At 67.8% G+C, this 12,070-nt stretch overlaps 1 protein-coding gene across 1 annotated transcript; it reads left to right on the forward strand.

The window, feature by feature from the left end:
* Positions 1-360: 360 nt before the first annotated feature.
* On the forward strand, positions 361-10,770 carry INSRR (insulin receptor related receptor). Its single transcript, XM_076363963.1, is given in 25 exon segments — positions 361-454; positions 2,569-3,120; positions 4,414-4,726; positions 4,828-4,970; positions 5,127-5,271; positions 5,357-5,571; positions 5,641-5,767; positions 5,926-6,164; positions 6,242-6,409; positions 6,564-6,753; positions 6,879-6,920; positions 7,029-7,294; positions 7,445-7,581; positions 7,795-7,960; positions 8,658-8,766; positions 8,899-8,969; positions 9,181-9,410; positions 9,497-9,607; positions 9,728-9,862; positions 9,864-9,888; positions 9,987-10,116; positions 10,192-10,326; positions 10,504-10,558; positions 10,560-10,658; positions 10,660-10,770. Coding segments are annotated over 25 exon segments (4,008 nt in total).
* The last annotated feature ends 1,300 nt before the right edge of the window (positions 10,771-12,070 follow it).

Genomic DNA, 12,070 nt, shown 5'->3' on the forward strand with positions numbered 1-12,070 from the left:
CCCCACACCAGAGCAACCTGGATCCTCCTGCTCCAACTGGGGAAACTGAGGCAGGAGGCAGTCCTTCCTTCCCAGCCCGCTCTGGCGCGGGGGGGGCACCCTGTTTTCCCCCTCTCTATTTCCCAAACAAGCCCTGGCCCTGGCCCTGACAGTTGTCAGGCTAAATATTTTGTGTGCGGCAGCCGAAAACAAAAGTGAAGGGGCCGCAGGGTCCGGGCGAGGGCCGTGGGGGCCACCCCTATCCCGGCGTGCCGCGGGTGCCGGCGGGGAGTGCCGGCTGGACACGGCGTGTAGGGCCGGACACGGTGCAGCAGCGCCCGAGGCGGGACGGGGACGGGACCTCGGGGGTCCCACTCGGGGATGGGGACGAGGGTGCTGGGTGCCCTGCGGCTGGGGGTGATGCTGCTGGTCCTCGGTCCCCTCCCACTGCCCCCCGTTCGGGCCCCCTCCGAAAGTAAGTGCTTGGAAGGGGGTGGCCAGGAGCGGGGTGGGGGGCGCTTGCTTGGAGGAGGGCAGGTCTTGGGGGGAGGGCTGGGGGGGGGGGGGCTGCACGGCGATGTCCTTGCAAGAGCCGAACCCTGAGGCAAAACTCTTCTGGTGCTTCCTGCCTCAGTTTCCCCTCACGGCAGTACCCCTGTGTGCTGCGGCGTCTGGGGCGGGAAGGGCAGAGCGTGGGACCCCCCCCCCCCCCCCCCCCGCTGCTGGGATGGGAAGAGGGGAGCGTGGCGGGGGCTCGGCCGGAGCCGGGGGCATCGATCGCTCGGCCCCGCCGGGAGCCGGGAGAGTGGAAAATCGTAGCTGTGCGGGAGCCGGGACCGGCACCGCTGCTCCCAGCGCTGCTGCTGGGATGGAAAACAGCCGGGGAGGGGGCGGCACGGCGGGGAGGGGGGGGCGGCTGTGGGTCCCGGCTCTCACGGCCATGGTGGGGGACGTCTGGGCTCCCGCCCCAGCTCCGCTGACTGGCAGGGGGCTGGGGGCACCAGGAGGGCTGGGTTCAGGGTCTGTCAGTCTGTCCTGCCTTCCCCTCTACCTGCCGCCCCGTGCCTCGGTTTCCCCGAGCACCGAGGGGGTGTGCTGGGGGGGTGTGGGAGCAATGGAGGAGGGGGGTGAAGCATCCCAGAGCTGGGGCTGTGCTGAGAGCTGCCCGGGGGACGCGCCTCGCTGTGTCTGTTCCCACCTGGCACCCCTGTCCCCGCTCTGTCCCCCCAGGGACACGGAGGACCCCTGTCCCCTTGCGCGGTGGAGGGAGGGGGTGACTTTGCCAAGGTCAGGGAGGGTGGCGGTGGCAGTGGGGGCTGTAGCCCCTGGGGCCGGTGCTGCAGCCGCGGCCGGTCCCTCAGTCCCGCGGGAGGATGGAGGGGACCCTCGTGTCCTCACCAGGGAGGACAGGGGACCCAGGGCTCCCCCCCGGCCAGCGCCAGCCCCCTGCAAACGGCCGAGTCCCGGTGCGGGGCTGGGGGCGAGGGGTACAACCACAGTGCCCGCGGTTAATGAGTGACACCGAGAGGGGGAAAAAAACGCCGCCGGGCACGCGTTCACAAGGCTACGGCCATGAGCCGCAGGCCCAGGCTGGCTGCGGACAGACAGGTGGTGAACCGTGTACCCGGACCCCCCGCCAGGACCCGGACTGCGCCAGCGAGCCGTGTGCCGTGTGCCGTGCGCCGGCCGGCGGGTCTCTGCGGCACGGGCGGCCGAGCTGGGGTGCCGGCGTTGCCTGGTGTTTAGGGTACACGCCGAGCCGGCCGTGTTTACTCTGGGTGTTTACAGTAAATCTCTCGCCGAGATCTCAGCGGCTTCTTTCCACCATAACTTGGCGTCAGGTTTCGGGCCGGGGATGCTGCTGGTGGGAAGCTGCCGGCTCGTCCTGGCTCTTGTATCCCCGCTGGGACTGGGAAGCAGGAGATGCTCGGCCCCGTTCTACCCCCGATGCTCCCGCTCCCTGCCAGGGTCTGGGGGCAATCCCGGGTGGAAAAGCCCTGGGATGGCAAACCCACCGCTTGGGGTTGGGCTGTGCCGCCTGGGTGAGCGCGGTAGCCCCGCGTGCCCCGTTAGCCACCTGAGCACCGTGCCGGGGCGTTAATGGGAACGACCTCACGGGAGCTGCTGGCCCGCTGGGTAACTACACGCCCGCGGAGCGGGGGAGGATGCCGTGAGCCCCCCACGGCTGCCCCACAGCTCAGGGAAGGGGGAAAGCCCTCTGCACCCCCAGACGGACCCCTCCGGGGAGGGCAGCGGGGCTGGGACGTGCTCCCGGGGCTGACACGGGGCGAGACGGCTGCCTGGGCAGCCAGACCTCATTAGCATCACCGCTCGCCGAGCTGACGGACGCGTCGTGCCCCGGAGAGCCGCGGCGCGTTGGCCGCCTGTCAGAGCCGCTCGCGTCTCCCTGACCGCCCAAACCAATTGCAGCCACGTTTGACAGGCAGAGCCGGGATATTAAACCCCCCCGAGCGTCGCTGCAGCCCCAGCGATGGGTGCAGTGGTGGTGGGGGGGGGTCCCTGGGTGGTGGTGAGGGGGGCAGCTGCCCCGTCCCCGCTGCCCACGGGGTTCCCCTCTCACCACCCCAGTCTGTGGCAGCATGGACATCCGCAACGACGTCTCCCAGCTCCAGAAGCTGGAGAACTGCTCCATCATCGAGGGCAACCTGCAGATCCTGTTGATGTTCACCACGGGCGCCGAGGACTTTCGGGGACTCAGCTTCCCTCGCCTGCTCATGATCACCGAGTACCTGCTCCTTTTCCGCGTCTACGGGCTGGAGAGCCTGCGGGATCTCTTCCCCAACCTCTCCGTCATCCGCGGCACCAACCTCTTCTTCAGCTACGCCTTGGTCATCTTCGAGATGCCGCACCTGCGGGACGTGGGGCTGCACAGCCTGGGCCACGTCCTGCGCGGCTCGGTCCGCATCGAGCGCAACCAGGAGCTTTGCCACCTCTCCACCATCGACTGGGGGCTGCTGCTGCCCGACGCTGTGGACAACACCTACATCGTCGGCAATAAGTTGGCTGAAGAGTGCGCCGACGTCTGCCCGGGCATCCTGGACGTGGAGAAGCCGTGTGCGCAGACCAGCGTCAACGGGCAGCTGGATTATCGCTGCTGGACATCCAGCTACTGCCAGAAAGGTGGGTGCCGGCGGCGCGGGGCTCGATCGTGCCAGCTGCTTTGCCGGGATTGTACTGGTTTGCTCCGTGGCGGCTGCGGGGTAAATTGGGAGGGCACTGGGGAAAGCTGGTGGAGCCGCAAGGGGATGGCAGGCCCCGGCACGTGGCCGTCGCTCCCCTGTCGCCGGGAGCGTGCTGCGCCTGCAGCGTGGTGGGGGTAACGAGAGCCATGCTGTATCATCCTCCGGAGGAGAGGCCAGCTCCCGGCTGCCGTGTTTTCCCAGGGGCGAGGTAAATACGGGCCCCTCCCAGGCTCGTTTGCTGTAAACAGAAGACCTGGTAATGAAATATATACTATAAACACAGATCCTTATCGGGGCTGTAACCTCGGCCGCTGCCCCGGCACCGGCTGCACGCGGCAGCTGGGGCTCAGCATGGGCTGAGCCTCACCCCATCCATCCATCTGTCCTGCCGTCTACCCGTGCAGCCCTTCATCCACCCACCCAGCCGGTCCCACAGCCACCCATCCACCCACCTGTCCCGCTGTCCACTCGCCATTTGGCCATCCCTCCATTCCTCCACCCATTCCTGCATCCCTCCATCTGTCCCTGCATCCCTCCGTCCTTCCCTCCACCCTTCCATCCCTCCATCCTTCCATTCATCCCTCCCTCCCTCCATCCCTGCATCCCTGCATCCCTGCATCACTCTATCCCTTCATTCCACCATGCATCCCTCCCTCCATCCCTCCATCCCTGCATCCCTCCATCACTTCATCCTTGCATCCCTCTATCCATTCCTGCATCCCTCCATCCCCTTCATCCCTCCCTCCATCCATTCCTGCATCCCTGCATCCCTGCATCCCTCCTTCCATCCCTCCCTCCCTCCATTCCTGCATCCCTGCATCCCTCCTTCCATCCCTCCCTCCATCCATTCCTGCATCCCCGCATCCCTCCGTCGCTTCATCCCTTCATCCCTCCACCCCCGCATCCTTCCACCCATCCCTGCATCCCTCCCTCCATCCATTCCTGCATCCCTCCCTCCATTCCTGCCTCCCTCCATCCCTCCATCCCTCCCTCCATCCCTGCATCCCTCCGTCCCTGCATCCCTCCATCTATCCTTCCATTCCTCCACCCCTCTCCCCTTGCTCCCCACACCCGGAGGGTGTCGGCAGCCCCCCCCCCCCAGCCCTTCCCACCTCTTCCCTCTCACCCCCGAGCGAACCCCAGACCCCCTGCCCCGCTACGCTGCCCCGGGGCCGGGCGATCTGCGCCCGGAGGACTCTCCTCGCCCACGGCGCCGGCTCTCTCCCTGCAGTGTGCCCGTGTGGCGCTGGCTCGGCGTGCACGGCGGCGGGCGAGTGCTGCCACGCCGAGTGTTTGGGGGGCTGCGGGCGACCCCGCGACAACCGAGCCTGCGTCGCCTGCCGCCACTTCCACTTCAATGGGCACTGCCTGCCCTCCTGCCCGCCCCGCACCTACGAGTACGAGGGCTGGCGCTGCGTCACCGCCGAGTACTGCGCCAGCCTCCGCAAGGTCTCCGACAACCCCCGCGATGCCTCCAAGTTCGTCATCCACCAGCGACAGTGCCTCTCCGAGTGTCCCTCGGGCTACACCAGGAATGAGAGCAGGTCGGGGGGGGGGGGGGGGGGTGTCCCCGGTGCCTCCTGGCACGGGCACAGCGGTGGCATGGTGCCCAGCTCACGTCCCGTCCCCGTCCTCCTGCCTGCAGCATCTTCTGCCACAAATGCGAGGGGCTGTGCCCCAAGGAGTGCAAGGTGGGCACCAAGACCATCGATTCGACGCGGGCGGCACAGGAGCTGGGGGGCTGCACCCTCGTCGAGGGCAACCTCATCGTGAACATCCGCCGGGGCTGTGAGTGCCGGAGCCGGCCCTCCCCGCAACCCGCCCTGGGTGGGAGAGCTGCCGCGGGGTGTGGGGGGGGTGAAGGAGGGGGGTCTTTTCCCTTGCAGGGTGAATTAACGGGGGGGTGACCCCCTCCCTGAGCTCACACCCATGGGTTGTCCCCAGACAACCTGGCCTCGGAGCTGCAGAGCAGTCTGGGGCTCATCGAGACCATCACGGGCTTCCTGAAGATCAAGCACTCCTTCGCCCTCGTCTCCTTGTCCTTCTTCAAGAACCTCAAGCTGATCCGCGGCGACTCCATGGTGGACGGGTGAGGACGGGGTGTGGGTTTGGGGGACACACGTGGCTTTGGGGGTGCCCGTGCCCACCGCCCCGGTCCACGTCTTGTCCTCCAGGAATTACACCCTGTACGTCCTGGACAACCAGAACCTGCAGCAGCTCTGGGACTGGAGCCACCACGTCCTCTCCATCCCCGTGGGCAAGATGTACTTCGCCTTCAACCCCAAGCTGTGCCTGGCCGAGATCTACCGCATGGAGGAGGTGACGGGCACCAAGGGGCGGCAGAACAAGGCGGAGATCAACCCCCGCACCAACGGGGACCGGGCGTCCTGTGAGTACGGGGACGGGGACATCCGGCAGCTCCGTGGCCCCCTGTCCGAACCCTGCCACCCCTCCACAGGCAAGACCCAGACCCTGCGCTTCATCTCCAACGTCACCGAGTCCGACCGCATCTTCCTCAAGTGGGAGCGGTACCGGCCCCCCGAGTACCGGGACCTCCTCAGCTTCATTGTCTACTACAAGGAGTCGTAAGTGGTCCCCGTCCCCCACTTGTCCCCATGGCAGAGGGCTTGGGGACCCCAGCCCATGGTGTCCTTGTGCGCTGGTGGGCTGCTGGACCTCAGGGGGGGGTCGTGCGGCTGGGAGGGGGTCCCGGGACGCCCCCCCGATGCCCGGTGTGGGGCAGACCCTTCCAGAATGTGTCAGAGTACGTGGGGCAGGACGCCTGCGGGGCGCAGAGCTGGAATGTGCTGGACGTGGAGCTGCCGCTCAGCAGCGAGCAGGCGCCGGGGGTGGCCCTGCTCAACCTCCGCCCCTGGACCCAATACGCCATCTTCGTCCGCGCCATCACCCTCACCACCGCCGAGGAAGGACGGAACTACGGGGCGCAGAGCGAGGTGGTCTACATCCGCACCATGCCAGCGGGTAAGGGGCTGGCGAGGGGGCCAGGGATGCCCGTGGTGGCCCCCCAAAGACGGGCTGAAACCCCCGTGTCCGTCCAGCCCCAACGGTGCCTCGAGACGTCATCTCCATGTCCAACTCCTCCTCCCACATCGTGGTGCGTTGGAAGCCGCCCACGCAGCGCAACGGCAACATCACCTACTACCTGGTGCTGTGGCAGCAGCTGGCCGAGGACATGGAGCTCTACGTCAACGACTACTGCCACAAAGGTGAGGGCAGGCAGGGCAGGCAGGGCAGGCAGGGCAGGCAGGGCTGCCGGGCAGGGGCACTGCAGCCAGGTTGAGCACAGCAGCCGGGGACACCGGCGGGATGGGGATGCTCCCACCGAGCAGCGCTGCCAGCTCTGCCCGTCTCCGCCCGCAGGTCTGAAGCTGCCCACCAGCAGCGCGGACACCCGCTTCGGGGACGGGGACGGCCCCGAGGTGGAGCAGGACGCGGAGGAGAGGTGCTGCCCCTGCCGCCCCGCCGACGGGCAGCTCCGTATGGAGGGAGAAGCCGAGTCCTTCCAGAAGAAGTTTGAGAACTTCCTCCACAACTCCATCATCATCCCCAGGTGCCATCTGGGGGGGGGTCCCCATGTCGGGGGAGTCCCCCAGGCTGGGTGCGTGGGGCTGCCCTGGTGGGGGGGTCCGGTGGCCGCTCCTGGCAGATCCTTTAACCGATTTCCTGCTGTCTCAGGCCACCCTGGAAGGTGACATCCATCAACAAGAACCCGCAGAGGTGAGCCGGGACCACACAAGCCTGGATGGTCTCCCCTCCCCTGCTCAATTTTGGGGGACAACCCAGGCATCCTGGCTCCCCATCGCCTCCTCTCCCCATCTCCTGCAGGACCCCGAAGAGGCGCAGGGACGTGGTGGCCGTCACGTCCCCGGCCAATGCCTCCTCGGCGGAGCCGCCGGTCCCGAGCCGTGCCGGGGGCGAGCCCAAACCCGACTTCCAGATCTTCGAGGACAAGGTGGTGCGCGACCGGGCAGTGCTGTCGCGGCTGCGGCACTTCACTGAGTACCGCATCGACATCCACGCCTGCAACCACGCCGCGCACACCGTGGGCTGCAGTGCCGCCACCTTCGTCTTCGCCAGGACCATGCCCGAGCGTACGTCCCGGCAGCCTGCCCCCTCCCAAACCCCGCCTCGGCGATGCTGGGATGCTCTGGGGTCCTGGCGCCTTCGAGATGGGGGATTGGCAGCGGGTCGGGGTCCAGATGATGCCCCCAGGAGCTAACCCCCTCTGTGCCCCTCTCCAGTGCAAGCTGACAACATTCCCGGCAACGTCACGTGGGAGCCGGCCGGCAAGAACAGCGTCCTGCTGCGCTGGGAAGAGCCCAGGAACCCCAACGGGCTCATCCTCAAGTATGAGATCAAGTACAGCCGCGAGAGCGAGGTGAGGACACCCCCCCCCCCCCCGGCATCCCCTGCCAGGTCTGGTTATGGGGGCACAGCACCCATCCCATCCCATCCCATCCCATCCCATCCCATCCCATCCCATCCCTTCCCATCCCACCTCCCTCCCCTGAGGCTTGTGCATGGCTGGGGGGGGGGGGATGAAGCCCCCTTCACCACCCCCACCCCCCGTTGTGTCCCCCCCCCCCCCCAGGAGGTCACCACCGTCGTCTGCGTCTCCCGCCACCGCTACTCCAAGTACGGGGGGGTCCACCTGGCTCTGCTCCAGCCGGGGAACTACTCGGCCAAGGTCCGGGCCACCTCGCTGGCCGGCAACGGCTCGTGGACGGGGCTCGTCAAGTTTTACATCCTGGGGCCAGGTACCCGCGGGGGACAGGGGAGATGCCAGCGGGGTCCCCGGCCATGGGGCGGGCAGGAAGGGGGGGGGGCTGTGGGGCCGGGGAGCTGGGGGTCAGGGGGTGCTGCCGGATCAGGGCACTGGGGAATTGGGGGATGCTGGTGGGCTGGGGAGATGGAGGGTTGGGGGATGCTGCTGGACCGGGATGCTGAGGGTCGGGGGATGCTCCTGGACCGGGATGCTGAAGACGGGGGATACTCCTGAACTGGGGAGCTGGGGGATTGGGGGATGCTGCTGGACCAGAAGGCAGAGGATCAGGGGGTGCTCTTGGACCGGGACGCTGAGGATGGGGGATGCTGCTGGACTGGGGAGCTGAGGGATTGGGGGGTGCTCCTGAACTGGGGAGCTGGGGATCCAGAGGACACTGCTGGGCCAGGATGCTGAGGATCAGAGGATGCTCCTGGACCGGGATGCTGAGGATGGGGGATGCTGCTGCACTGGGAAGCTGGAGGATCAGGGGATGCCGCTGGATCGGGGGATCCAGGGGATTGGGGGATGTTCTGGGACGGGGACACCCAGAGATCAGTGGGTGCTGCTGGTCTGGGGAGCTGGGGGGACCCCCTCTCTGGCCCGGTGGTGGTGGTGGGACAAGTGTCCCTCCAACACGTGGGGCGGGATGAGTGCCCGGGCCCTGGCCCATGGCCGCCTGCTCCCGGCAGCCGAGGAGGAGTCCGGCAGCTTCTACGTCCTGCTCACCGTCACGCCCGTGGTCCTCATGGTGCTCATCTCCTGCCTCGCCGTCTTCGTCTTCTTCTACAATAAGAAGAGGTAGCGACCCCCCCTGCACCCCCAGGGCTGGGCTGGGGCCGGATCCAGCCGGGCCGGGGCTGGGGAAGGATCGTGGGGAGGTGACATCGTGCCCTCGCCCCCCATCCTCTGAGTGATGCCCACCCCTCGCAGGAGCAACGACGGGTACCCCAGCGGGACGCTCTACGCCTCCGTCAACCCCGAGTACTTCAGTGCCTCGGACAGTACGTAGGGACAGGCAGGGGCGTCCTCGTGGGGTCGGCTGCCCCCTTCCCTTGCTGGGGCCATGCCGGTGGGGCTGGGGCTGGGCTGGGCTGGGCTGGTGATGGGGAGGAAGATGGGGGTGGGATGGGGATGGAGATGGTGACAGGGATGGCGACGGTGATGGTGAGGGTGATGGGGATGGTGACGGGGTGGTGCCCCCTCACCCTGCAGTGTACATCCCCGATGAGTGGGAGGTGTCGCGGGAGAAGATCACGGTGATCCGGGAGCTGGGGCAGGGCTCCTTCGGGATGGTGTACGAGGGGCTGGCACTGGGGCTGGCCACCGAGGGCGAGGAGACCAAGGTGGCCCTGAAGACGGTCAACGAGTTGGCCACCATGCGGGAGCGCATCGAGTTCCTCAACGAGGCCTCCGTCATGAAAGCCTTCAAGTGCCACCACGTGGTAGGTGGGCGGCTGGAAGGGAGGGAGGGGACACGGGGGGGGGGGGGTTCCGGCCGCTCACGTGCCACCCCATTTGTCCCCCCCAGGTCCGTCTGCTCGGTGTCGTGTCCCAGGGCCAGCCAGCTTTGGTCATCATGGAGCTGATGACACGCGGGGACCTGAAGAGCTACCTGCGCTCGCTCAGGCCTGACGCCGAGGTGAGGGGCTGGCCAGGTGCCGCAGTGCCCCACGGGTAAAGGGGCACCCACCTTGTTCCTGAGGGGGGGGGGGTGTCCTGGTGCGTCCCCCCCAGCCCCGGCTCTCTGTGTCTGGTGCAGAACAACCCCGGGCTGCCGCCGCCGTCGCTCAAGGACATGATCCAGATGGCGGGTGAGATCGCCGACGGCATGGCGTACCTCAACGCCAACAAGTTTGTGCACCGGGACCTGGCCGCCCGCAACTGCATGGTGTCCCGAGGACTTCACCGTCAAGATCGGAGGTGGGAGGGCAGCGGCGGGCAGGCTCGCTGCCAGTCCCGCATCTCCCGGTGCTCACGCCTCCCTCCTCCTCTTCCTCCTCCTCTTCCTCCTCCACCAGATTTCGGCATGACCCGGGATATCTACGAGACGGATTATTATCGGAAAGGGGGCAAGGGGCTGCTCCCTGTCCGCTGGATGTCCCCCGAGGCCCTCAAGGACGGCATCTTCAACACACAGTCTGACGTCTGGTAGGTGTTGGGGTGGGGGGGAGCCCAGGGGGGATTCGGGGGACGTCCCCCGGCTGAGCAGCGGCGTGCTGGCAGGTCCTTCGGCGTGGTGCTGTGGGAGATCGCCACACTGGCCGAGCAGCCCTACCAGGGCATGTCCAACGAGCAGGTCCTGCGCTTCGTCATGGACAACGGCGTCCTGGAGCGCCCCGAAAACTGCCCCGACAAACTGTGAGTGGAGGGGTAGACACCCCCCCCACCCCGGACCCCCACCCTGCTGCGGGAAAGGCTGGGGGGGCGGGAAACGGCACCGAGCCCGTCACCCTGGCCTCTGGTCTCTGCAGCGTCGGGATGGCCGTGGGGTGTCGGGCCCCCCCCCAAACCCAGCGGGCTCCCTCTCTCCCGCAGCCACGAGCTGATGTGCCTGTGCTGGCAGCAGAACCCGCGCCAGCGCCCCTCCTTCGGTCCAGCTCCTGGAGAGCATCAAGGACCACATGGCGCCCGCTTTCCGCACCCTCTCCTTCTTCTACAGCCCCGAGAACTGCCGGCGCGGCTCGGGCGAACCCCTCTGACACCGAGACGGATCAGTCCCCCGGGGAGGACGAGCCCCCCGCGTCCCCCCTGCCCGCCCGCAAGGACAGCAGCCCCGGCCGGCTCCCCAACGGGACGGCCTGACTCTGACCCCCCCCCCCGGGGCGTCCTCGGACCCGCGCCAGACTCTGCACCCCCCCCTGCCCTCCTCCGGCCGCACCCCCACCGCCGGGACCCCCCCCCCCCCCCCCCCCCCCCCGCGTTATTTATTGCTTCCAAGGGCCCAGCCGAGGAGCGGGTGCCTTGGGAAGGGGGTGGCAGGCGAAGTGAGGATGCTCCGCGGGGTGCATTTCCCCTGGAAATAAATTGGGGTGCCCCAAATCAGGGGGAGGGAGTGGGGGGCTGCCGGTCGGGAGGAGACCACCCTGGTCTTCTCTTATTTTTTGGGGGGGGAGGGGGGATGGAAATGGGGGTCTGGGGGTGAGGAGTGGGGTTTAGGGTTCGGGGTTCCCCCACCAAACCTGCCTCCGCCGCCGCTCCCCAGCTGCCCAGCAAACAGGTCAGTAGCGCGACCCCCCTTTTACAGGTGGGGAAACTGAGGCACGGGGCAGCCCTGTGGCGGGAGATGCCCAGGGCTGCCCTCATGCCTCCCCCCCAGTCCCTGGCACTGGGACCAGTGTCAGGGCTGTGCTGGTCCGCGGAAGGGGCTTCACTGTCTAATCTGTGGCCGTGGGATGAGCGCGAATAAAGGGGGACGAAGCTCGGCCGCGACGGTGCCTGGTTTGTGGGGTTCGGGGGGGGGGGGGGGGCACACGAGGCTTTCCGCTCCCCGCCCCCGCCGGCCCCGTCTGCTTCCTGCGCGCCCCGGCTGCGGCTTTGCCCTGCGGTGCCCGAACCGGGGGCGTTTCTGGGGAAAAACGTCAAAGCAGCGGAATTTGGGAGGACGTGGCGGCCGGCAGCTACCGGCTGCTCTGCTGAGGGGGCTGCTGGGGTGGCCAGCAAGGGTTTCATGGTGGGGTCACCCCAGGGGACCGTGGCCCCATGGGTGCCAGCAGGGGCTGGTGTGGGAGATGGGCCTGGGGCTGAGCCACGCAGGAGTAACGCAGGCTGAGAACGTGCTAAACTCAGTGCACAGATGAGCCACCCCCGAGGTGGCTCGGGGACAGGCAGCAGCCGGGTGGGGATGGGGACCCATGGAGGGAGGGCGGCGGGTGCACATCAGCTGTGCCCTGCCTCCCCGGGGAGGAGGAGGAGGGTCCCAACAGGGGGTGACAGCTGGGGACGGGGCCACTGTGCCACCAAACGTCCCCCTGTCTCCAGCCTCTCTGCACTACAGCATAACGGGGTGCTGGGGGGAAGAGCCGGGGCCAGGCCGGCTCTGTCGTGCTTCGAGATTTTGGGGCACGGCTGGGGGGTGGGTGTGTGTGTGAGAGGTTGGGGGGGC

Source organism: Aptenodytes patagonicus, unplaced genomic scaffold, assembly GCF_965638725.1.
Source record: "Aptenodytes patagonicus unplaced genomic scaffold, bAptPat1.pri.cur scaffold_326, whole genome shotgun sequence".
In the NCBI taxonomy this organism is placed as follows: Eukaryota; Metazoa; Chordata; class Aves; order Sphenisciformes; family Spheniscidae; genus Aptenodytes; species Aptenodytes patagonicus.